The 25,136-nt window shown below is 50.5% G+C and overlaps 1 protein-coding gene across 1 annotated transcript in view; it reads left to right on the plus strand.

The window, feature by feature from the left end:
- Positions 1 to 25,136, plus strand: part of LOC149344282 (uncharacterized) — a 527,027-nt gene that overhangs the window by 419,644 nt on the left and 82,247 nt on the right. The window contains exons 12-17 of the mRNA XM_089547199.1: positions 13,879 to 14,086; positions 15,018 to 15,263; positions 16,276 to 16,402; positions 17,077 to 17,280; positions 22,626 to 22,792; positions 23,539 to 23,766. Coding sequence (XP_089403325.1) covers positions 13,879 to 14,086; positions 15,018 to 15,263; positions 16,276 to 16,402; positions 17,077 to 17,280; positions 22,626 to 22,792; positions 23,539 to 23,766 — 1,180 coding nt within the window. The remainder of the gene's footprint in view (positions 1 to 13,878; positions 14,087 to 15,017; positions 15,264 to 16,275; positions 16,403 to 17,076; positions 17,281 to 22,625; positions 22,793 to 23,538; positions 23,767 to 25,136) is intronic.

Genomic DNA, 25,136 nt, shown 5'->3' on the forward strand with positions numbered 1-25,136 from the left:
TGACCCCAAACCCCACTTGAGAGCTCATCTCTTTTCAATGGGAAACGGCCGTCGGCCCTTTGCGACCCTGACAAGGTTGTTCGCGGTCTTGTTCCCCGTTTTCCACGGCCTGGTCCAAAGCGGGCGACGCGCTGTCACAATCCTTAACCCCCCCAGACTTGATACAGACACGGCAGTTACCGGCGAAAAAGGGAAAAGGAGCTACTGGCGCCGTAGGCTTCTAGCTTAACACTTGCGTAGTTCTTTAATGACGCGATTTCGCATCCATAGAACCGTTCTTAATTACTAATGATTTAATCGCTCGCGTACAGATGAGCAAGCCTCGAAAGGAGTAACTGCAAGAACCGCTTGCATGCTCGATCGCCCCGCTTCGCTGCCACTTTCTTTGAGCGGTCAAATGAGTTCTTAATCCTTCATCCTTTCAACTTCACGGTCTTAGTCATTACGCGAGGAAATTAAAAACGCCTCAGTCTCAGCGCACATCGCGGTATACCAGTTACGGTCCAAAAGGTAGTGCCTGTCCTTACCGAGTTTACTGCAGTGCTGCTTTCAAGTGTAGCTACATTTTGATCTCAGAGGAGCTGTGCTGCTCATACAAGTGCTCCAGGACACCACCGTTCAGATGTGGACTAACTGGCGGCTTCGTTTTAGAGCTAAGCGCTCTCGTAAGAAACGTCTTCATCTCGAACCGCATGTCTGCAACGAAACGTGCTGCTGTTTGAAAGTCACGGTAGATTGTCTCTTTCCCTAGGAGCAGCAAGTTCCCTCGAGAATTCTGATTTCGTGAAAATGCACCCGTAAGAGTATCTGGTTTCCTTTAGCTGTCGAGAACAGTATATTGAAGTACTGACTTTTAATTACACTCTAAGAGAAGTTCATAACGGTTGCTGAAAAGGTCCTCCAGCGAGACACTTTTCGATCGCGCTCTGGACTATGGTTTTTGTCTTGCATATATCGCATGGAGCCATCAGCGAAGCCAATTAAGCTGCAAAACTCTGGATGGAAACAAACGCGAATAGTCTTTTATATTTCTTTCAAATTTTACAGGGTTCACGCTTTTCTTTTTCTATAAATTTCTTCGTTCCTTTTACCTGTCCATGACCAAAGAGGAACTCCTATAGCGTTACGCCGACGCCGTTACCAAGCTGCACGAAACGTGCGTAATGGGCACATTTTTTATTACTGCCGGGCACGAGAAAGATCAGTGACCACTCTGACGTAATCGTTTCAACGCCCCCGTCTAGCTCTTCCCTTCAGCTTTCCCGCAGTGGGCGCAACATTGCAGCGCATATTTTCCCACCGTTGATACGCAGCTACTACGCTCGCCTGTCCACAAATGCGTGCTCAGTCTCCTCGCGGACACACGCAACGACAGCGTCGCACAGCTTAGCGTAGCGGTCCCACCGGGCCGCGGTAGCGCATCGTCCGAACGACGGGGAACTCGCGGTTATTTACGAGACAGGTCCGGCACGAAGAAAGCCACCGCGCTTCGCCGCGGCACACGTCGGCGTCGCTTCTTACGACCGCCAGCTGTCCCGAGGAAAGCGGGTTGAGTGTCGACACTGAAGCCGGACGAGATGGGGAGGCGGAGGATTCCAACGGTGTCGGCTGGAAGGGACTGCGAACGTGCGGTGGGGGGAAGGGGGGCTTCGACGTATATCTTCATTTCTCGACTATTACATAGGCGGCGCTGCTGTGGCTCCACAACGAGTCGTAAAAAGAAGGGTGGTTCTCGCGCGAAGTCCTCTCCCGGCGTGTCTCCCTGCAAGTGCGAGCAGCGCCGGTGACTCTTGGCGTGTGCATAGCAGGCATATATATCCATATCAGTGACCGCGAGCCAACGGCGGCGATGAGCGCAAAGCGGCAGCGTGGTTTGCCAGCCTCTCTTTCCTCCTGGCCCCGAGAAAAATGGCCTCGTCATAAATCCAACCGCGCACGCTCGCTCGTCTCCTCTCTAATGGAGCGCCAGCGGGCGATCGCAAATGAGCGCCAGCCCAGACGGCGCAACCACCCTTTCCTTTCCCCACTTGCCGGAGGAGACGCGCGAATATACCGTTTTTCGGGCCGCCCGTGGTGAGCAGAAATGGACAGGCCGTAATAAGGTTTCGCCCCGATTTTTTTGCTCTTTCTTTCGTACAGCATTGTCCCCAGTTGGGCACAGCTTGTATCTATCTATCTGCGCGCTCAACGGCGTGTGTTCGCTTTTTTTTTCCTCGCTTTCCGCGGCCCTAAACGTAAGGCCTGGCTTCAACTTTAGTCTCTCATCCTCGCCTCCCGTCGTGGGGGAAATAGAGGGAAGAACTGGGAATGCGGCTACGGTCGGAACCATGCGTTGTAATTAGAGAAGTCGGCCGCATATACGCGGCGCTCGCCGAACTTCACCGCTAGAGCTTGATAGACTTTCATGAGTCGCAGAAGTTCGCTTGGTTGCCGTTATTCTTGCGCCTCCGGCTCGCACGTTGTTCTGCACGGCGCTTGTCTTGCGCCGGACGGTCTTCTTAAAGTATAGCCATTTACGAAAGCTTTCTTTCGTGTAGCCCTACATCTTTAGACAGTCAGTACTACGTTTTTACTTCACCAGAGCGGTGACTTTTGTGGAGAGCTTGCGTCTCGACGAGCGACTTCTTTTAATGGCGTCGAGCCATTGTCTTGAAAATGCCACGAAGATCACTCCTGCATTGCAAATGAAGTGAAAAAACAGCGTAGTGCATCACCATTGTGACACATGGTATGCCTGTGGATGTCTATGACACTGTGGTTTCTCATTTCTCGTGTGACAGTGCGAACGTACTCAGGTACAAGGGCGTAATCCGTATTCATCAATGTCAAGAGCATGAGCCATTTGTGACCAGGTTGAGACTTAAGCCTAGTTTATTGAATTCATATTCCGCTAATTCTAGTTCCTTCGTGCGCTTTCCCTGGAAAACAAGGAAAAAATTGTAGGGCACTTACTCCATCGCGTAACGACGCTATAGTACTACGCTTACGCTTTTTCTTATTCCTTGAGAGCGTGCCTGTGTAACTACTTCGCGATTTCGTGTGGCAAGCAATGGTTTCGGTATTCGTCTATTAACTGTCGCTGGAGAACAGTAACCAACTCAAAAATGCAAGCTGCATATCTGCTAACGTTATCGTTAAAGTCGGCTCATATCTGCATGGTATTATGCGAGTGTCAAACAATATGAAGCCAGATCTGTACGGAAAATAGAGCCACCGGTAGTGAACATGGGGAGCAAACACTTTTACTTGACAGTGTCTACTTTCAGCTGCCTTCCCATTCGGGTTCTCTTTTTTTGTTTTTATTTTTTTCAGAGGCTTATGGGTAATTCAGGTGATTGACTACTGAAAGTCGCGCGTCAATCGCAGGATGCGCGGGCTTGACTTAGAGTTCGGCATACCGGCACAGTGGGTTCACTTCGACGATGGGGAGGGTGAGAGGTGCGTTTGACATTTCCACACGGTGTCCTGTACTGCCTATTGCGACTTACGTATGGCAGTGTTTTTTTTTTTTTTTTTTCTTGTGGAGGTCGGGTCAGTGACGTTAGTAACGCGTGCCAGACTTCACGAACTGCGTATGTGCGTGACGCTGCTCGAGTTCGCTTTGATGATGGCATCAGTCGGCGTACTTCCTCACGAATGGTTCCACGGATGGTATCCCGCATGTTATCGTTGCTTCCAGCTATCCAGGTGGCTTAATGGGAGCACTTGATATGGCCGTTGGTACCAGCGGACCTGTGCGTCCCGGGTCTTCTAAATGGTAGATGTTTCACTCCTGAGCTCCGTGGCAGTCTTGGGTGGATTTCGTACTAGACCTGGAAAACCGTATCTAACTCCTCGCGTCAGAAACCTCAGCTATTCTCTACACTCATATCGAGGTCGACGCGTCGTAGTAGGCGCTGCATTTCTTCGACGTGTGCGACTACAGTCTAATTTAGATGTGAGACACGTGACTTAGGACGAAGTGCCGCTCTTTCTTTTAGGACGTGGCTCGCGAATGCGTTCGAGATTCAAGAGTTCCTTCCCTCTTAGGCCTTCCATGTGACCAGCCAAGGCTCATGCTTTTCTTGCCACGTTTTCACCGTCCAGCGAAAAGAGGGCGCATCACAGCTTCGTGTCTCCTTTCCAGCTCTTGAACGCACCTCACACGGCCGAATTTTTCGAGCTGATCGTCCAGTTCGTCGACAGGGGAACCGTTGAATGTTGGAGGCACACGGGTCACTGGATAATGAGGCACACGGGTCACTGGATAATGACCGGGACAGGAATCCAAGCCTGGTCCACGGCTAGGGCTTTCCACACTGCATTTTGGTGTTTCGGCCAGTTCGTACTACTATAGAGCAGGCGAGGCTATCAAAATTGCAGCATATGCTTTTATGTTGCACTCTGGACAGACGATCTTTAAGGGTACCTTTGAAATCAAAGGAAGGCAAATTGAAAACCTCGTGGCGTTGTGCCGCAACTGACTAACTTAGCAGAGCAAGGATTCTATCCTCACAGTCATATAGGCGTTCATCCCCCGACAGCTGGGGGTGATGTTTAAGATTAGGCCATGGCGAGATTGTTTCGAAAGTGCAGCGCCGTTTCATTGGTTCCCTCCTGATAATGTACGGACCCTCAGTAGTGAAGCGTGATGAGAGAAAAAAAAAAAGTGAAGTAGAAGGCTCTTTATTAAAAAGAGCAGAATATGGCAAAATTATGAAGATAAAATAAAAAAAGCACCATGACTTTAGTAGCATCGTGCTTAATGGCAGCATGCTCCCTTAACAGCATGCGGGGATGACAATTATCGGCGGACTCTTATATTCCGAGCTGGTTTTGGCTGTCCTAAGTGAACTAACGCACCTGCCCATCTTGTGGCGCTGCTGCTCGAGCCCCGTTTACTAGATGATGTGAATGCCGCCTTTTGAGAACTGCAGGCTGTTGGTTCTTAGGCCGGATTTTTTAACTGTGCGTTAACGTATAGTTGACAACGGTGAGCCCTCCTCTTGAAGACAGTACGAAGTAACGTCGACGGCAGCTTCTTTCGTAATCAGTGTCAAGCTCTTGGCTATGCGGTGGTCTAGCGGGGATTGAATTCGCAGTTCAGGAGAGAAAATTCTCGCTCACCGGAGAGCCTTTTGCAGTCTAAGAAGTTTCGAAGCGTTAGTGCCGAAACTGCCTTCAAGAGGGCACAGCGCACGGTGGGGCGCAGACGTCTCCAGGAGTGCAGATTACTATCAAAACGCAAAGTTTCTATATTTGCCATCGGCCCGATACCTCACCTCTAGAGGAGGTAATCGAACTCACCTTCTCTAAACGTGTGCTTGTTAAACCAAGCGTTCACTGGTGCACGTTGTGCTCATACGCCTTATGTCGCGAATCGCATGTCCTGGAGGCTTTCATCGTCTATAGTACATAATAATGCCTCGTCTAAACATGCAAACAGTCAGCCGTTATTGACGGTGTAGCCTGGTATATCGCTATGCCTATATGTTATTTGCGTCAACCAAAATGAATAAACAACTAAGCATAGGCAAATAAGCGTACGAAAACAGTAGTTTGAAAGAAAAACACTGCAAATTACGCTGAATATTATGCGAAGCTGTCGAAGAATACGTGTCAGCTGTTTAAGCCGAGAAGGAAGAAACGACTGCAAAACGACAACAAAAGATTGAGCCCTTGTTTCAGTAGCTCATTAACTTTACTTGCCGCCTCTGTAGCTGGCTCAGCGCACGCCGTCTATTTCGGGCGCGCCCGCTTGGTGCTTGTCGATCCCCCTCTTCCTTTTGCGTTTTTTTTTTTTGCAGAAAGCTATCTTCTTTCGGCTTTTCTCTCTCAGCCAGCCCCCTCCCCCCTCTTTCCGCTCTGATAACTGCGCTTCGTCTCCCGTGCTTTTATAGTTCAATACTTCGTTGTCACCGCTAAGTCCGCTGGATCCGCCTCCCGAACGCATCAGCTCCGCGGCTTCCAGCCGGGGACGTTTCCCAGATCACGAGTCCAAATTATCGCGCGCGATCAAGCATTAATTTCCATTTTAGATTAACCTTCTCCCTTCCACCTCCTCCTCTGCCTCAATTCGCCTTTCTTTTTTTTTTTTTTACTCTTACGCCGTCGCCGAAGTGTTGGTTTTTTTGTCGTTTTACTTGCTATGCATATATGCGTGCGTGCTTGGGTGTGTGTGTGTGCTTGCGTCGCCCTACTAAACGCCCGTCTTCGTCATGCGTGTCCTTGTGTGCGTCGGGGCCTCGGGGCATGTAAACGATGCGGTAGAGGACGAAGTAAAACGAAAACGGTCGACAGATTGACAGACGGCTAAAGAATTACGAAAGGAAAGCTTGCGCCACGCCGAAGCCGCTCCGGAGTAGCTGTTTTACTTGCGTAGGGCTTCCTGCCCGCCTTTTCAAACCTGGCTGTGAGAAAATAACGACCCTCAAGAAGAGGCGTTCTCACGTAACCTGTTTGGCAGAGACGACTGGGACAGCTGTGGCTAGCCTCGGAAGGAAAATGGCTCTCATGCTTACTGTCCTGGATTGGCCAATATACGGGCAGTGACGAAACAGTTCTCGAAGAGACGCGCTGGACAAAGACGGCACGGAACCGGGGATCTCGGCTTTCTCGCCATCTCGTAAAGACGTTGATGTGTGCTGCCAGGGAGCAGTTTCGGCTTTCTTGTTGGCGGTTTGACTTTTTTTTTTCATCGTCCTTCGGTCTTTATCTTGCGACAGATACGGAGCTGTTAAGGATCAAGTTGTCAAGCGATCGGCCTTGCGTGTTCCTGTGACATCTTCGTGTTGACATCATTTTTTTTCTCCTTCTTACTTTTGGTGAGCAGCAAAGCGTGACAACTCGCAGAACTGTATCATGACAGATCATAACCAATTTTTATTTACTGCTGTACTTTCTTGGCAAATACTTCCGTCTAATAAAAGACCAAAGATAACGTGCAACGAATATTTAATGAAAAGTATATTAAAAACAAAAATCGTTATTGCGGCGCGGCTCACTAGACCGATCGCAGCCCTTCGTGAGTTGAGTTGAGTTGAGTTGTGTGCTACAGGTGGAATTAGCCTTGCTTATTCTGCCGGAAACTGCTTCACCGTAGCGTCCCTTATATGTTAATAATGTCTTAAAACCGGTCAGATCTGCCCCGCTATGCACACAGTCGCTTATAATAGAACATAGGCCACTCCTGCAGTCACCATCTATGCACACGTCCACTCACAGTACATTATCCACTCCAGAAGTCACCATCTATACACATATTCAGTCACAGTAGAACAAAGTTCATTACAGAGCCACCATCTATGCGCACACTCACTCACAGAATAACATCGACCATCCAGAAGGCACCGTCTACGCACACAATAAATCACAGAAGACCATAGACCGTCCCTGCTGTCACCACTTAGAGTCAAGATCAGTGTCCTGCAGGAATGTTAAAAGAAGGGGTGAAGCCTCTCTTCTGCATGTCTCGTTTCCACTCGGGTAGAGAATGTCCTGAACTGTACTGTGAAGGGCTCCTGTCGTCTTGAAGGAAGCGAACGTGCTCTGGGCACTGACTTGATGCTGCCTTATGCGTCACGTCAGCTGCAGCCCCAACCTCGCCAGTGGTTGAGCTCGCAATCAGTGCCGGACATTCACGAGGAAAGCTCCTAGGGCTGGCTAAATCAACTCTAAACATCTAAATATTGCTCGGCTCCGCAGCATCAGACTGTTTTGGCGCGCACGCCAAGTTTTTTGTTAGTTCATTTCGTAAGCTGTCGTGGTTGTTGTCTTCTTTTGTTTTCCTTCCCCTCAGTCTCTAGCGCCAGCCACCACCGCAGAGTAGGAGAGCGGAGGGGGCGCTCAGTTCTCGCGTAGATCGGAGCGCGTTCTTGCACGCGTCAGCGGGCAGCGCCTCCATTACGGCGGCCGCAGAGTCGCTGCTGCGTTACGGGCGCACGGATGCGTACAAGGGAGTCGCCCGTGGCCGCACAGTTTACGCGCCCGGTTCGACTGCGTTGCCGCACGGAAAACGATCGATGGTCTCCCCCGCGCAGCAACTAATGAGTTCCAACGAGACGCAGATGGAGCCGCGACGTAATGCTCCGGCCGACGCAACGCGCACGGCTACGCAACGCCACTCGTGTGTTCCGCACTGTTCTAATAAGCGTTTCCATTATTCCCCTCCCGCGGAAGGTCCTCGCAGGTCTTCTCCGCCGCATGAACTCGGAATGAGATTCGATAACGCCAGTCCGTATTAATCGCCGTCGTTTAATTATCGAACAGCCGCCGCCGCCCCTCGCAATCGCAGTGCGATTCTTCATCAATCCAGTTGTTGCGTCCATCTCGAACAGCTCTTGCGTCATTTGCGTCCTGGAGAAATAATTCCAGTTTGTGACATTCGTGGTTGTTTTTTTTTTGTTTTTTTTTTCACAACGAATCACCTTTTTTGTTATCGGTGTTTCTTGGAAAAATGATGAATGCGCGAATTTTTACCCCTCTTGTCAAGTTGCGGCTTTTTTCAACAACAACAGGCGCTCAAAATTTGTTGCGGATTCTCTAATATGCGGCCTTTTATGGTCCTAACGCTTTTCTTGCAGGTACATCCTTCAGGCAAAATTTTACTGCAGAAACGGACATAGTGTAACTCAGGCTCCTTGCAATGCTGTGTGGTTCCAACAGAATTCTGTAGGCTATTTACACCTGGCAATGGTAGCCAAATCCTTTCGTCAGCCTAGCGTGGTGTCGTGACCGGTAATAAATGGCCTCTTTGGAGGGGAGAGTGGCAACATGCGGTTTTGTTTTCTTAAGACTAGACCACGAGGTTGGTTATGGTTCCAGCTGATAGCGCGGATACGCGATTCTGTGCCACCTCGTTGAAATGGGTGCTTTTTTTTTTTTTTTTTGCGGTGCTCGTTCCTAGCTAATCTGTCCATATATTAGGCGCTGTTACACGGCGTCGTAGCACCTTGCCGGCATTTTGAACTTGGACGTCTTAAAGACCAACTACGGGGCGTCCGGTGCATCATGCGGATATCTCGCACGAGGCCTACGGTTGTGCATCTTGCGTCAGCCAATTTATTGAGCTCCCATGGCTGCCAACAGAGGCACACGGACAAATCAAATGACGCACATAACGGAGGCCATAGCCCCAAGGCAAGGCTGCAGCGGAGCACTTGCAGAGGCGCGCCCCCTGTCTGAACCCTCGCGCAGCGCTTCATCCACATTCTTCGAGCGCAGCGGGCAGCACCGGGGATGGCGCTGCCGCGCTTTTCCGGAGCAATGCACCGGAGTGCTGGCAGAAAGAGAGGGAGAGAGGAAACTTTACTCTCACACGTGGACCGAAGCGCGAGGGTGTGCGGCCAGGGAGTAATTTCCTGTCAGCACCCTGTCGGGGGTCCCGCTTGAATTACAAGGCGCGCGCCGCATCTCTCCCCACTGTTCCGCTTTCTCTTTCCTTCCGCGCCCATTTGTTCGTCCGTACTTCACAGTCTCATAGCGCGCCCTGCGGTTGAAAAAGCCGCGGCGGCGATGGAGGCACCGCCGCTGGGCGTGCGCTGGCGTCAATCGCGGAGCAAGTGGCGCACTGCACCGCACGTTCGATGCAAACCCGGCGGCGCGTCGTCGTCAGCTGGAGTCGCTCGGGTCCGCGTCGGGGCAAGCGGAGCGTGAGCGACCGAGGGAGCGACGCGGAACACGCGAGGGGCTGTCGGCCCTCGTCTCCCAGTCTAGCGGCTGACGGCGTCGAAAAGCGAGTTCTGATAACCCTTGCCGTTTACAGAGCCCCCGAAGCCGCTCTCTCGTTCGCTCTTCGTGGTGAGACTTCTGACGCTCCGTATGGTTGGCTTTCACGCGTGTCATCTCTTATTTCCTTCTGATTCTCTCCTTCCCCGTGATGTAGTTACGTGCCGCGTGTTTATTTATTTATGGATACTGCGACCTTGTGTACAAGATCATAGCAGGTGGAAAACGTAATTTGAAAATACGAAAATACAGGCACATGCCAACCATAAACAAGTGCAAAGACAAGCTAAAAAAGAGAGCAAAAATACCGTGGCAAGTTCAGTAGTAAAATCTGTTGAGCGATTTGGTTTGGTTTTGTGGGGTTTAACGTCCCAAAGCGACTGAGGCTACGAGAGACGCCGTAGTGGAGGGCTGTGTATAACTTCTGCCACCTGGGGTTCTTTAACGTGCACTGACATCGCACAGTACATGCGCGTCTAGACTTTTGCCTCCAAATAAATTCTACCGCCCCAGTGGATTTGAAACCGCGTCTTTCGGGGTCAGCAGCCGAGCACCATAAGCACTGAGCCACCGTGGCGGCTAAATCAGTTTATGTTCTTGAAATAAATACAATGATTCCTGCGAGGCAACATGATCGGTGAGGTTATTCCAATTATGTACGGTGCTAGGAAAAAAGCTTTCATTTCATCTGCGCACGCTGTTGCGATCACTCTGAGTAGATTGTTCCCCGAGCGCTTGGTGCTTTCGGGGTCGGGTGGAGGTCCGTACATTTTTTTTTCCGTTCCTTTATAACGAAGCATTTTATCTGCCACAAGACTTGCTTCCTACTTTCCACCGATTGAGGGTAAATTCAAGGATACACTGCCTTGTCGCTGGCGTCTTTGCCGGAGAGGTACACTGAGAGCGGATGGAAACGCAGAAGAGAAAGAAAGTAGCTGTTCGAGAGGCTGTGGCATTACACGCCTATTGCTTCCATTCTCGGTAAATGAAGGCGAACACCGCCCGCGAAACGCGGCGAACCTGAAGCCGAACGAAAGGGCGAACCTGGCACGGAATATGAGCATGGACTCACCCGAAATATTTCTAAAAATCCATGCGAATGGTGTTCTGCGGAGAGAAAAACAAACTTCAGCTCCTAACAGCACTCCAACTAGCTGTGTACATGAGTGCGTTTGTATCCGCTATGCACCCCTGGCCGATCCCCCGCTGTTGGTATGTGCCATTTAAGCCTGGGGACATCATCGTCGTCATCACTGCCAGGATGCCTTCCTATTCTTGGCCGATCCCCGAATGTGGGTATGGGCTAAATTTTTTAAGGCCAACAACAACAACACTTCTGGACGAGCGCTTCTAGCACTCTTAGCTGCCACTACATGGCGCATGGCTTTCAACATTAAAAAGCAGAGGGATGACATCATCCGTGCCGTAAGAAGAAAAAGGGAATAACTGAGTGGGTGCCACTGAAGCGCTATAGGCGGCTTCTCTATGCGGCACTAGCTGAGCGCTGTGCCGAATTCCTGGTAATGGTTGCAGTTGAGGTCAGCCTTGCTAGACCTGGTAACGTCTAGTTTAGTAACGTTGGTTGAGGTTGATTACACAACTGTGCAACTGTACGACCGTGACAACATTGATTGTACTTGCGTGGAAGTTGACCCCTTCTCAGCCTTCTGTGTAGCAGAGTGACTGGAAAATTTTTCCAGTGACTCTACTGTGTAGCGCCTCCTGGCGCCACCTCGTCATGCGGGTCTCCGAGCACCAAAAGTGGTGAAGTATGCCGAGGGCGCTGTCCAGCTAAGAAAAGTAGAGTCACTGGAATAAAATTTTCCAGTGACTCTAAAGCAAATTGCTGTTGACAGATACCCCTCAAGACTCTAGAGGTGGTACTGCTCTAGAAATTGAAGGCCAACAGCGCAAACGACGCAGACAAAGTAGAATAAAACACAGGACAAGCGCTGACTCACAACTGAAATTTTATTCAGTTGTGAGTCAGCGCTTATGGAAGTCAGAGTCAGAGAGAGTCATGGAGTCAGAGATTATGGAAGCATATCACATGAGGAAAAAAACAAGGTTATGCGTCAGTAAGCCATCTATTTCATTATATGACAGTGAGGTTGCATTCCTCGATGCCACGTAGAAACATGGGTTTTGTTTACTAGCTGATAAGTTGGCCACTTTTTCTATAAAATGTACTACTTTCCTTGAATAAAATTTGAGTTGTGAGTCAGCGCTTGTCCTGTGTTTTCTTCTACTTTGTCTGCGTCGTTTGCGCTGTTGGCATTCAATATGTACCACCAACTCGCCCGTTTGGCTATAGTGCTCTAGAAAGCGCTACGCCTTTCCTGCAATGCATTTCACGCTTATATCTGCTCCCAACGATCAGATAGTCCGTAAATTTTTTAATGCTGTTTTCATTGCATCAGTGCGTAAAAGGAAGCGATTTCCTTCCTATTTGTAACAGGGCCTGGCTAACCGTCTTCGATGCTATCGTATTTGAATCATTACACAAAATTATGTAATAATTTCCGTTCGGAGACATATCCTTTTAGACTGTGATTCCCAGCTTGCTCTGGGAATCACAAGATTTGGAAAGCATTCGTTGGTTCATCCATGGTTTTGAGTAGTGTAGTAGTCGTAAACGTGGTTATTTACCGAAGAGGATATGTCTTCAATATTGACGCAGGTCGTCGCACCTGGAGGGGTGTTTATGTACTGTGTAGCAATGGCGAGCTGCCTTGCATTACTCCTATCATTTTACATACAGTCAGTGTTTCGTTATTAGCTTCCTTCGAAGGTAGCAGAAAAAAGGGATTTTATCGGACTTTTAGAGGAAGACTGAATTTTGAGACCCTTTAGATGCCCTGGTGAACGATGCGCCAATGGCTTGTTCAGTATTTTTCTGCCTTTGCGCAAAATAATTCATGCTTCCGTGTGCATGTTCGTTGGGGTCTACTTATTTGGGGAATGATGCTTTCAAAGACATGCGTCGATTCTCTCAATTACAGTAATTTCAGCACCGTGTCTCTATATTATGGGCGCCCAATTTTCCCAAAATGCGCTTCCTTTTTCGAGCAGAAGGAGAGCCGGGGAGTGCTTATAGCGGTGAATAGGTCTTGCATTTGCAGACAGTGTTTTCTTCTTTTCACTGCTGCCCCCCCCCCTTTTTTTTTTTAGCGCTGCTGTGAAACGTAAGTGGGCTGCTTTGTATCGCCGGAGGCTCACATTTCCGTTAGCGCCGTCACTTGTATTCCGCTATTTTGCGAGGTCGGGGGTTTCGCATTTTAAAAACCCTGATATCACGCCTTTTATGCAGTTCCATCACAGTACACGACACTGTATGATGACTTGCAATTAGCGTGCTTGCGTATTGAACCTACACTCTGAACACGAATTAGCGTATATGGGAGCAAAATAGGAATAAGCTGTTCTCTAGCCCAGTCTCTAGCCCAGGGGGTACTACAAGCCGTTTGGTAGATTTCCATCACTAAAAATACGGGATACTTACAGTTGGCTGCGGAAACAAATTCCCTCTTCAAAACATGTAAAGTTCTAACAGTTTTAAATGAGCTTTCAATCTCCTCTATTCGATAACCTCAAGACCTCCGCTGCTGTGTATAAAAGCCTCCTTCCATCGCTAACTGAATCAAATTACTTTGTTTTGAGGAGAGAATATTCCTCCGTTGCCAAGAATAAGCATTCCGCATATTGGACCGCCGCGGTGGCTCAGTGGTTACGGCGCTCGGCTGCTGACCCGAAAGACGTGGGTTCGATGTCGGCTGCGGCGGCTGAACTTCGATGGAGGCGAAATTCTAGAGGCCCGTGTACCGTGCGGAGTCGGTGCACGTTAGAGAACCCCAGGTGGTCGAAATTTCCGAGCCCTTCACTACGTCGTCCTTCATAGCCTGAGACGCTTTGGGAAGCTAAACCCCAGTAAAACAATAAACAGCATTCCGCATATTTAGAGATCGAAATCTAGCGCGGGACTTGAGCAGCATATATCCAGTCCCTAAAAGGGATTGCGCTGGAGGACAAATTACATCCTTTTCACTCCCGTACAGGCTAATTCGTGTGTACAGTGCATAGCCCGAAGCGGGCACCGACTTGGCGACCAGCTTATGCTGCTGCATTGTCCGCGGGCACTCACTCACAGCGCGCGCGCAACCCTTTCATTCGCAGAGGCGTCCCTGTGCGTCGTCGCGGGTGGGACGACCTGTGCTCCGGCTGAGCTGGCCCTTCCGACAGACAGGCGCCTCCTGCTGCAGGCCTCGGTGCGGCCATCCACGGAGAGGACGCTGCGCTTCCTCTGGTCCCTGTCGCCGGCCCCCAGGGAGCTCTACGTGTCGCACGATGCCGCAGTGCACTTCAGGCCTGGCCGGCCCGGAAGGTACTGACTGGTTGTTTCGGGTCACGGGACGGGGTTCATGATTTCGCCGGCATCGAAGCGTTACTGGGGTGCGGAAGTGAATCACGGCGGACAGGATAAAGAACTGAGACGATCGTTGGCGCGCCGTGCCGATTTGGAGTTTGTAATTTTTCCAGCGCTTAAGTTGCCGTGTCGCCCACACCAACAACTGCGTCGCGAAGTAATGGCGCGCCGACAGAAAGTTTTGACGTAGTTTATACCGCTTACGGTAGCCGCCAGCCGCCTGTGTGCATGCGCAGATGACATCGACGGGCCTGGCACCGGTGTCGGCAGCTGCGCGCGAGGAGGTGCGGCTGGCAACCGTCATAAGCGGTGACGGTATAACGTTCACCCTCTGTTCCTAGTGATTTGAGCCGATTTTAGATGGTGGTCAACGTTTGGCTGCGTGCAGGTGCGCGCACATGTCTTTGACGGCCTGCTGCAATACATTTCTCGCTGTTGGTCTTAACAAAGGGCATCAATTTCGTCGCTTGACTGCTGTTATCGTAAGCTGTTTCATGTTAACGACCGCGTCAGTCAGTGGTCGGCTTAGCGCAGCGATTCAGGGAGCTCGTCTTGGACCACTGTGTAAAACTTATGCAGACATAGAACACTGCCTTACACAGTGCCACGCAGCCTTCCAGTCCCCCGCCTATCCTTTCCCCCCACCCCCACCGTGGCCCATCTGGCTCGCCTCCCTGGATCTGAGACTGCAACGCGCCCTCGTCGCCTTGGCCCAGGACCTATTGAACGCCTAATAGAAAGGGTGTTCTAATAAAAGTGTCACACCACCACCACCACCACTATGTAAAACTATGCCGCTGGAAGAATCCTTCATTTGCCGCTTTCTACTAGGTGTGTAATACATAAGACCAAGCACTGCTGTTTTTTTTTTCCTTGTCGCCTTCCGCAGGTACATGATCGGGGTGGCCTGCCAGAACCACGTGAGTGTTGTATCCTCCCCTGCCCTGTCGCTCCAGCTGGTCGAACGCATCACGGGCCTGACCGGCATCCGCCCCGTGGGACCGGTGCTGGTGGGTCGGCCGACGCGACTGCGCGCCGTCTGCTTGCGTGGGAGCGACCTCACCTTCGTGTGGGACTTCGGAGACGGAACCTCCGTGGTCAGCGGAGTGCCAGACGTGTGGCACACTTACAATAGGTGCGAAGCCTCTCGCTGCATGGTTCGCAATTCAGAGGCTCCAGTGACCGTCACGAAGGTTTATTTTACATTATAGTGGTGCCTCATCTTTCCAGTAAAGACGGCCGACGAGCAATGCATCCACGTTCGTGAACCGTCCTTATGTATTGCAGATGCAGTGAATCGCGCCTTACTTTCTTTTTAGCGACCGCATTGTTACATCCTTTATTGCCGGTGGCAGGGTACAGACTGGCGGGAAAGCCGCCAACACGTGACACATGTTAACACAGGGTTCCTTGGCCCCAAAGATTGTCCCGCTATAACACGCATTTAGCGCGTTTTCTTCGCATCTTACTCCTATGGGTGCAAAGGGACTTTCTCCGGGCTTCGTGGCGCCCATTGTCTTCCTCGTAGCAACCGTAATATGTCGTGCTCTCGATGGTGTGTTATCTCCGATCAAATGATCCAGATAACGGGGCCATGATTGATTCACGATGCAGCCAGAAAGGTGGCCGAACAAACTTGGTGAAGTGAGACAGGCGAGTTTAAAAGCAGGCGCACTCGAGGCATTGGTAAGGCATTGGGCAGTGCTGTGGCAGTGACTTCGTTTCCAAGGGAGGGGCCGGGAACGAGGGGAAGTAGTGATTTTTTTTGTGTGTGTGTGCGGCAATATAGCGGCCACAGAGCAGGTTCTCGGAGTCGTAACAGGTATTACCCGCATGCCACGCCATCACGTGGCCACTTTGTATTCACCGAGAACAAGTTTCTATCGAGCCAATCAGCGCTTGCTCTGTGGCACCACAGCGCCATGTCACCACCACGGCTGTAGCGACAGTGGTTTTATTTGATTCTGTGCGAATATTCGTTGCCACGTCGCCGGAAGCCTGGTCGTTTGAGCTTCCGCCTCGCTTGCGGGAGATGCGGGGTTCGATTCCCAGTGCCTCCGGGTACCCGACATTGATACAGTAAATACAAGCCTGGCCTTTTCTTCGGCTCATCCAGCGCCCGCCGTTATTTTGTTTCCTACCCGCAGGACTGGAGAACACTGGATCAAGGTTGTCGCCTACAACGCCTTCAGCCGAGCCGAGTTCGAGACGAACCTGTTTGCAATGCGCAAGCCCTGCAGCAAGCCTGAACTGCGTATCAACCCATACACAGAGGTGAGAGCCGTGCTTAACGAATGGGCTTCTGACTTCGCGTTGCATCCCAATCGGCTAAAAAATGGAAGGTTCTTTATCATCACTGTCATCATCCTAACTGCGTACACTGCGTGACAAAGTCCTCTCCCAATGACCTCCAGTTAGCCGTGCCTAGCGCCAGCTGCTGTTGCACTATTCCGACGAACTTACTAATCTCTCTACCGACTCAGTTATTGGAGTTGAATGTCGTTAATCGTAAGATTCCTTTTGGCTGGCATTTGCAGTTTTTTCACTCCCTCGCCATTCTCCCCGCCCCTCTACTCGGATTGGCGACGGCGGTTTCCCTCTCGCCGCTCGTTGCCTCCCACCAATTCGTCTTCTCTCCACTTTCCCTCTGACCGCTCCCTTCTTCCTCTCTCTTTCTATCGCCCTTTCCTTCTCTCTACTGTGCCTCCTCTCTCACGAACCTTCACACGCCGCCAACGCCGGACGCTTTTTGTGCTATGGAGCGGTTCTAATGCTAACGCATTAATAACGTGTCGAGGGCGCATAGTCGTAACTTGTAAGACAGGATGAAAGAAAATTTATTTTCTATGGGTTGATACCTTTAACGATAACCCATCTTATCGCGTCGGGCTTCCGCAGCCTTATTAACGCGCCTCTCGCTGGCGCTTTCTCGTCGGTTTCCTCCGAAGGTGCGCCTGAACGAAGACGTACGCGTGGAAGCGGCCGTGAAGACCGCGTGCCCCATGTCGACGAGAGCCACGTACTCCTGGACTGTGCTGAATGCGACGGGAGGACACGTGCTCACTTTCCACGGCGGTGGCGCCTTCTCCCGGAAAGATTTTGCTCTGCCTGCAGGAACGCTGCCTGTGGGCAGGTACACGCTATCGTTGAAGGTGAGACCACGAGTGCGCGAGGTGCATCGCTTGGCGCCCTGCACCAACGTCGACCATTGAATTTATGGCGCTGCCGTCGAGCTAGCCAAACCTTTTGCTTTATTAACTTTTTGAGTTTACTGATATTAGCTTGCTGTTGTTGGCCGGTTGTTTGGGGGCTGTTGGTAGGATGGCTCGTTTGGTGTAAGTGCTGTTTTCTGTTGCTCCACGCAAGAGAGCGAAACAATAGCTTATATTTATGCAGTGTATGGCACCGTGGCCCCCATTACACGAGGAACCATAGAGATCTGAAATGCTTTGGGGTTTTAAAGCGGCCGGGTTGTGCTCAGTTTTCAGAAAGTGGGAACGTGTTGTTTCGAGGAAGAAGGGGGATTCGATCGTGGAGATTTTGGATGGAGCGCCGTCGGCAGCCGCCAAGCGTTGTGGTCAAGCTTCCGCTGACATGTCTCAACGTGCACGCAATGGAATAGGCATTTGTTCAATTGCGCGCACGGTATTGGTAACCGCCGCTGCCTAGGTAGAACTGCGGTTGTTTCATTGGGCAGCAAAAAACCGTACGCCACTTGAGTCGCGAAAAAAGCGAGCCTAGTGGAGAATAAAATCGAAGATGTAGACAGCCACGAAGCAGGCAGAGCGGGAAAAAGCGCTTAGCAGCGCTATGATCAGTGCAGGTATACCAACAACTGATCGATTTGAAGCGCAGGTGTGGCACGACACATGCCCGGAAGATTTGGACACGAAAGGCTATCGGTATAAGTAGCCTATTAGTTTTCTCTCATTTTCTTTTGTAAGCCCTTCATCTGTTAAAGGCATTTTGTTGGGACACTTCGTATATGCCCGTTTATTTTCACGGCGCAGTATACACGAGGGCTCCTATAGGAGCGCAACATGTTTTTAGTCATTTGGAGCTGTTTCGAGACGTTTGTAAGACGTTTTATGTTTCGTGGGTATGGGCATCGGCTGTGCTCCCCTGTCGTGTCCCCACCTTTTTGCCAACGCTGTTGTCGTCCCGAGTACTTGGTGTTGCATTCGCATCTTTTTGCAGGGCCAAGTTCCGAGACTAAACGCTTACATGAAGAGAGAGAAAAAAATACCTAAACGGGCTGTAGCGCAGCGAACCTGGCTTCGTAATTTCCGTTCCTCCGCGTCGGCTCGGCCTTCGTCGAAACGACGCGAGACTACTTCCACGACGTGGTCATTAACACAGACGAGGGCAAAAGAAAGCTGACGACCGCGGAGAGAGAGACCGCGCGATTCGGCTTGCACTAGCATACTCGAAGACGTGCCGAAGGCGACAGGGAGGAAAGGAAGCAAATTACGAAGAAGTACAATGGAAGAGAAAAAGCCGCTCGCCGGCGAAGCAGCGGCGCGGCTCCGGCCGGCACTCGTCGTCGGCCGCGGACGGAAAGCGCCTCGGGCGGCCGCGGAGGCAGCGCGCATACACTATCGCGCCGCGTGGCACGTGATTAATTGTGTTTGTTATTAATTCAGCCGTTTCATTCGCTCCTCACACCCCGCCGCGCTCTCCTTTCTCCTCCCGGGGAAGGAAATGGCGCATCTCTTCATCATTAATCACGACGATGACTGTTCGGTTTCGTCTGCGCCCTGCTTTCTCTTTTTTTTTTTTCTTTTTACGACCGCTATATTTTCTGGATGCCTCGGGCCGTTCTCACTATTCTTTACTTTCGTGTTTTTTCCCCCCCTCATCGTTTATTTTCTTTTTTTGCAGCGTTCTTTATTAGTTGGCCCACCAGCCTTCTCTCCGCCTTTCTGGTCCGGATGGCTGCCGCTGGGACCGTCACTAAGTGCGCGTTTTTACGCTACTGTGTTGCTCGGCGCGTCTCTCCCTCATTCCTCGCCGTCGTCTCGTTATTGACTTTTGTCTTGCGCTTACTACTGACGCCGCTCATGTCGCTCCCAGTGTGCATCTTATCTTCCTCTTCAGCCTTCCGTCTCTCGTTCCAGTTGATCCGCTCGGCTGAGGCTCGCCTAAGCCGCTCTCCTCTCGTCTTTTTTGCTGCCGTATTTTGCTCTTTTGTTTCCCGCAGCGTTTAGCGGGTACAGATGCGCACCCTTATCGCTGCCAGCAGAGTTTATGAGGCGTGCGCGCGGAGGGCGCATGCTTAATGCGCCCGGCTTTCGCGCGGCCCGGCCCAACGTATCGCTCGGCGGCCATCGGGACTGCAGCGGCGCGCAATTATTACGGAGCGTGTGCGTATACGCGTCGGAGATGCGCCTGCCTGTCGATGTCGCGTGCTGCGATTTCTGCAGCCGGGACAGTTTTTCTTGCTGTCCGGCCTTGCTACATTTGTCACCGCGGAGAAGAAAGAGCAATGCGCGCGTGCTACAGACAGCCGGTCTCGGCAGAAGAGCCAGCTAGGCTCGAGCACCGCGGGCGAAGTGCGCCAACGTTGTGTTTGTGTTTCTGGGCTTAGCAGTGGCTCCCCTATCGCCGCTGTTATTCCTCTTTTGTCTGCTTCGCTTATTCTGTCCTGCTTATTCCCTGGCGGTATCTTGTTTGCCCTTATCGCGGCTCTTATTGTCCAAACAGCCGCGCGTAAAGGGCTGACGAGCGGAATGGGCGGCGCGGCTTTAGCAATTAGGTCCATGTTTGTCCTCCGTTTAATGTTTCGCCGGTATGCATGGGGCGACTGTGGCGTGAATGACCGCGCTGTCAGCTGCGTGAATTGCGTCGTCGATAATGAAGCATTTGGTGTTTCTTTATGCGTTAGTTGGATTTAATCTGTGGGGCGTGTAATGTTTAAAGGCCAGCAAAAAGAAAATGGTTGAGCTTATATAGGATGTTTTATGAGCGTTAGCAAAATTAGTTTTAGCACAGGCAGCAGCCAGGAATGGACACAGATCAACAAAAAAATAACTTGAGGGGACTCTTAAAGGGGCTCTGAAGGTACTCCAAATAAAGTTGCGGTATGCCTAGGATGTTAAAGGGCGCCGCTTCATAAATATCCTCCAGCAAGAATTTTCTTATTGCGTTTCGTGGAAACTGAGTTATTTCCCGTCAAAATTTGAATTTACGCGTCTTCGCGCCTTTCTCTCTCCTCTCGTAACTTTTTGCACGCTGACGTGTCAGCGCCTCCGCCGGCCCCACCCACTCGGTCCCTCGGCCCCTCCGCCAGCTGCCAACGCGCCCGGGAGGAGAGGGGGAGGGGCGGAGCTTGCGGCCGCGGTCATGGAGCTGCGTGGCGTCAGAAAGAGGCGTCACGGCGAACCAATGGCAGCCCTGCGCTGCTGACGTAAAGAGCACAGCATGACGAGTTGCGCGCGGTTTCGGCCGAAAGCTTGGCACTGCAGGTCGCCGCGAGACGCGGAAGCGCGAATTTTAAAATTATATAGTAAATGATAGGTTCGCTTTTGAGGTCCAGTACGCAGCATGAACATTCGACGGTGGCCTGTACTTTACATAATGCAAGCGTATTATAGGCAATCTCGATCATCCTTTTCAGGGACATGGAATAACGCTAATGGGTCCCTTCAGTGGCCTGAGGTCCTCTTTGCATATCACTTCGCAGACACGGACACTTTTTTCATTCACCATCGCACAATGTTTATCTAAACTCCTGAAAAAAATCTAAATGCAATGACATACAGATCTGTCTCACGCAAGTGCTACCTCTCTGTTGCCTAGGTTCTACCTACATGCCCATATATATGTGGAATTGGTCATTCTCTACTTTGCATTCATAGGTAGCAGGGTGTCTTCATACCACTTCTGGCACGGCAGGTGGCTGTTTGCAGCACAGACACCAGTGGGGCTTGTGAGAACCAGGCATGCTTTTCCTGGGCAACCTCTCGCAACCAATCATTAATTTAACTGCCACCTACCACGGTGGGCAGTTTGTTCACAATCCGGTGGGCAAGTGCCCACCTTCACAAACTGGATTTTCCGCTCACAGCGCCGCCGGATTTTCTGCAAAATGCGAACCTTGACACTACCGTGTTAAAAAAGCATATAAAGCATTATCGGCATGTTATTTTTTAAAGGTCGAAGTTGGCTGAGCTTTCTGGTGAGCCAGAAATCTTCCATAGCAAAACTACACTGATCCTCCCCTCTGCTATCTTTTTATGGTAAAAGTTTCACAATACGTCCTGCAAAGTAGGACCACCCCCTCCGAGGCTCTCTCCCATAAATCCGCTGGCGTTGAGGGTTGGAGCAGCGTTGCCTGAGCCCTTGCTCGTTCAGGGATTATTATTAATTTGAAAGGGATGGGAGAGGTGAAAATAAGGGTGATTGCGCAGTGCTTTAATTGTCTCTTCGCATGCCAGACAGGCGGTTGTGGAAGAGGAAGGAGTGTATGTCGGAAGTGCAAGCGCCGGTTACGTGGGCGCCGGGGCGGAAATATCTCTGGGCAGGGGATGAGAGGTGCGAGAAATGCCCAGGGAAACCAGCATCGCCAAGCACCCTTGAGCTGCGATAGATGCTGCTGTCTGTGAATAGAGGCAGTTTGAGGGACCGAGTTGTAGGAAGTAGCATACCCTCTGGATCGTTTAACTGCATGCTTCTCAATAAATGTTTTCATTGCACGAGGTTTGCCTACAGACTTCATGCACCGTATGGCTGCAGCAAATGCATCATTCCTCTTATTTCGCTTGTCTCAACAACTGTACGCATCACACCCGAACGCCAGTATTCTGATTTCTTGCTGGACATTCTTTTTGGGACAGTTCATGGTATGCTGCTTTCAGGCAGCCTATACGTTATCGAGGGAGAAGCTTACGAGGTGCTACATTGATTAGTTCTGCATCTGTTATGTCTCAATTTCATCGTGGTTTCGCTCATTGGGACGTGACATTTGAATACCAGATGCTTTCCATAATACGTCTGTGCGGAAGTTCTCAGGCTGCCACAGCTCAGCGGGTCAGTGGTTTCCATAATGATAAGTATAATTATCGAGCACTGAGAGCTTTCAGTGATGCATACTGGGCACGAGGGGTGTGCACAAGCTGGACAAAGGAATTCACCTGTCAACTTTTTTTGAGGGGAATAACGCGCTACACACGGACCATGTACGACAACTGAAATGACAGACACAGGACAAATGCTGTCCGTCGTTTCAGTTGTCGTATTTGGTCCGTGTGTAGCACGTTATTCCCCTCAAATGTACAACCAACTAGCCCACATTGCTGCGTTGCTTGCGTCTACTTCTTTGTCCCACGTCACTGTATCGTGCGGGTTCTCCGCGCTTCTTACATTCAAGGATCCAATTTCCAGCATTCAGTTTGTTCATGTGCAGTCATAGTAATTTTTGCTTGTTGTGAAGCGCATTCCCCCACTCAGATGCTGAAATCGAGTAGTTGCGCTAAGTGCTCAAACCTCTCTCCCGCAGGCCCGCATGGTGCCCACAGCTGTGTACGCTGTAGAGAACGTGACCCTGGCTGTCCTCCCGGCTCCACTGGGCATCAGCATAGCGGGTGGCTCATGGCGTTCAATCGGCCCCTCCGCGGTTGTCATCCTCGAGGCAAAAGTGAACCCGCCGGAGCTCGCTGGCTACAGGTGTGTTGGTAGTGAGCTGGCTGCTCCTTGCTCCTTGGAGAAGATGTGGCGATCTCCAAACGCGTCTGTGTCTCTCATCTGAGCAACTGACGCGACGTTGTGATCGAACTCGGACGAATCACCAGTTTCGCTATGCTTTGCATTGAAAACCATTTTCAGTACTGGGCCTGCCAGCTTGACGTAGAACAATGTAGAACGGAGTATTGATGTTGTTACGTCAGAGATACAGACAGATAAAGATACTTTTGCGTGTTTTTGAAAGCAGAAATCGGCTTTGCTTTGCATTTGATGTGAAAAGCAAAGAGAAAAGGTGTAAAGCCTGTTTGCAGACTGACATGCAGGCTGACGGTCTGCATGTAAAAAGAAATTTTTAATTATGGTTAATGGGCATATTTTGAGTCTTTAGGGGCCGTATCTGCTGTATCACTTGTAGTCCATGCACATTCATTACAGCTGCATGCTCGCCAATAGGAACGAGCGTTTATTTATGCATTTCCCTTGGAACAGACCGCCGTTTTCATTCCATCTCCCTGTATGCACCAAATTGCCTTCGGCGTCGGCTCAGGCACAGGCGCATATTGCACAGCACTAAAGCATAAAACTAACACTCTAGTTCACCAACTTAAAACTAAACCCTCTGTTAAAGGAGTGTCTTTTCAGCGTAAGTTTTCGTTTGTTTGCTTGTTTCCATCTTCCGGACATGAGCCTTACATACCATGTCCACTTTTGCCTGCCTTCATTTGCAGGGTAACATGGAAGTGTGAGCGCCTGAGTAGCGATGGCGGCGCCGACTGCTTCACGGACCCAGTGCCGTCGTCTCTGGCCAAGAGGAGCAGCATGACGCTGCGTTTCCCCGCGTCGGCTCTGAGACCCCTGTCGGGCGCCTTCCTCTTCACGGCTACGCTGGCGCTGGGCAACACCTCCCGTGCTGCGCACCAGGTCCTGGATGCCTCTGCCGGTGGCCCTCGATTCCGGTACGCCACATACAGCGAAAAGGGCTAATTAGCTGTCACTTATGTTGCAGCTAAGCCTAAGCAGGGGGCATAGTGGTCATCATTGTGTACACTATCCTACGTAGCGTGTTTGGCCAGCAGTTTCGCTGTCACACGCCGGAGAATAAATGCGAAATGCCATGTTCCGTGCAGTCAGGAAATGTTCTAACGTTCTAAAGGATTTGATAAATCAGTCCCTGATTTGCTTGCGCAGACTGTAGTGCATGCAGTAACATTCACTACATTGCCAGCGGAGATGGTGAAGACCGGGTTCCGTGCGTGTGTTTGTCTCAGCTCATCCGCGCTGTTTTTGTCATTGAGGCACAAAGCCAGATCCTAAGCAGTTTGCATGTGCGCAGGCGACACCATCCGCGACTCTCTCTCCGGTGTACCACTGTAAGCATTTGTTTGCTGCACTAACTGCTAGTAAGACGCTGGGCTGACGTTCTACATAGTCCATGTCGTGAACTTTTACCTACCACATGCTGCGAAAGCTGACGCATTACTATAGTGCCTAGAATATTCTAGGCACTGTAGCGTTGCCTTGAGTGAGCACCTCATCACTGCTTTGCCCGTGGCACTTGATTTGTAAGCGCACAGTCACTCACGAATCACTATATTTACAGAAACTTCTTTAGACAGCCTATAGATTGTCCATAGAATTTTGTCTATAAAGTCTATATACTTTCTGTAAAGTCTATCTATAGACTTTCTTTGGACATATTTTATGGACTAGTCTGTACACTATACAAATGCTATGAACAGCATATAGACAACCTGTAGGTTTATGACATGCACTTGTAGTAGACTTTTCTCTATAGAATGTCTAAGACTAAGAAATATAGACAAAAGGAAAATCTAATGAAAGGTGAGGGAGCACCTACTGGCAGAAAAAATGGGCTTACCGAGCCACTATCCGGGAGAACTCAATGAACGTCGTAGGTGAACGTGAGTGCTGGAGACGATTACTTGATACTCCAGAGTTGCGCACCAGTAAAGCAGAGAGAAAACTTTAGTGGCGAGGTTCTCCCAACGCGTGAGATCGCGACGTCGAGGTCATGAAGCAACCGCGGCATGATCAGGAAACGCACGTCTGCGAAGCCGAGGTACTTTTGCCAGGATCACGAGACCAACGAAACATGACGACACCATCTGGGCACTCGAGAGTTAATTCAAATGCAGCCCAGTCGGCCTTGCCTGTTTGGTTTGCGACAAACTCGATTGCATATTTGTTGCTGAATTAAGGGGTAGCAGTGCTCTTAACCACCTCATTTATCAGTAATTTCAGGTTTAAGCTACCAGTTCACGCCGAAGTTCATGTCATCCTTGGTGATAGCGAAGAACTTTTTTTT

This window comes from Amblyomma mixtum, chromosome 5 (genome assembly GCF_055824585.1).
Source record: "Amblyomma mixtum isolate Tamu chromosome 5, ASM5582458v1, whole genome shotgun sequence".
Classification (NCBI taxonomy): Eukaryota; Metazoa; Arthropoda; class Arachnida; order Ixodida; family Ixodidae; genus Amblyomma; species Amblyomma mixtum.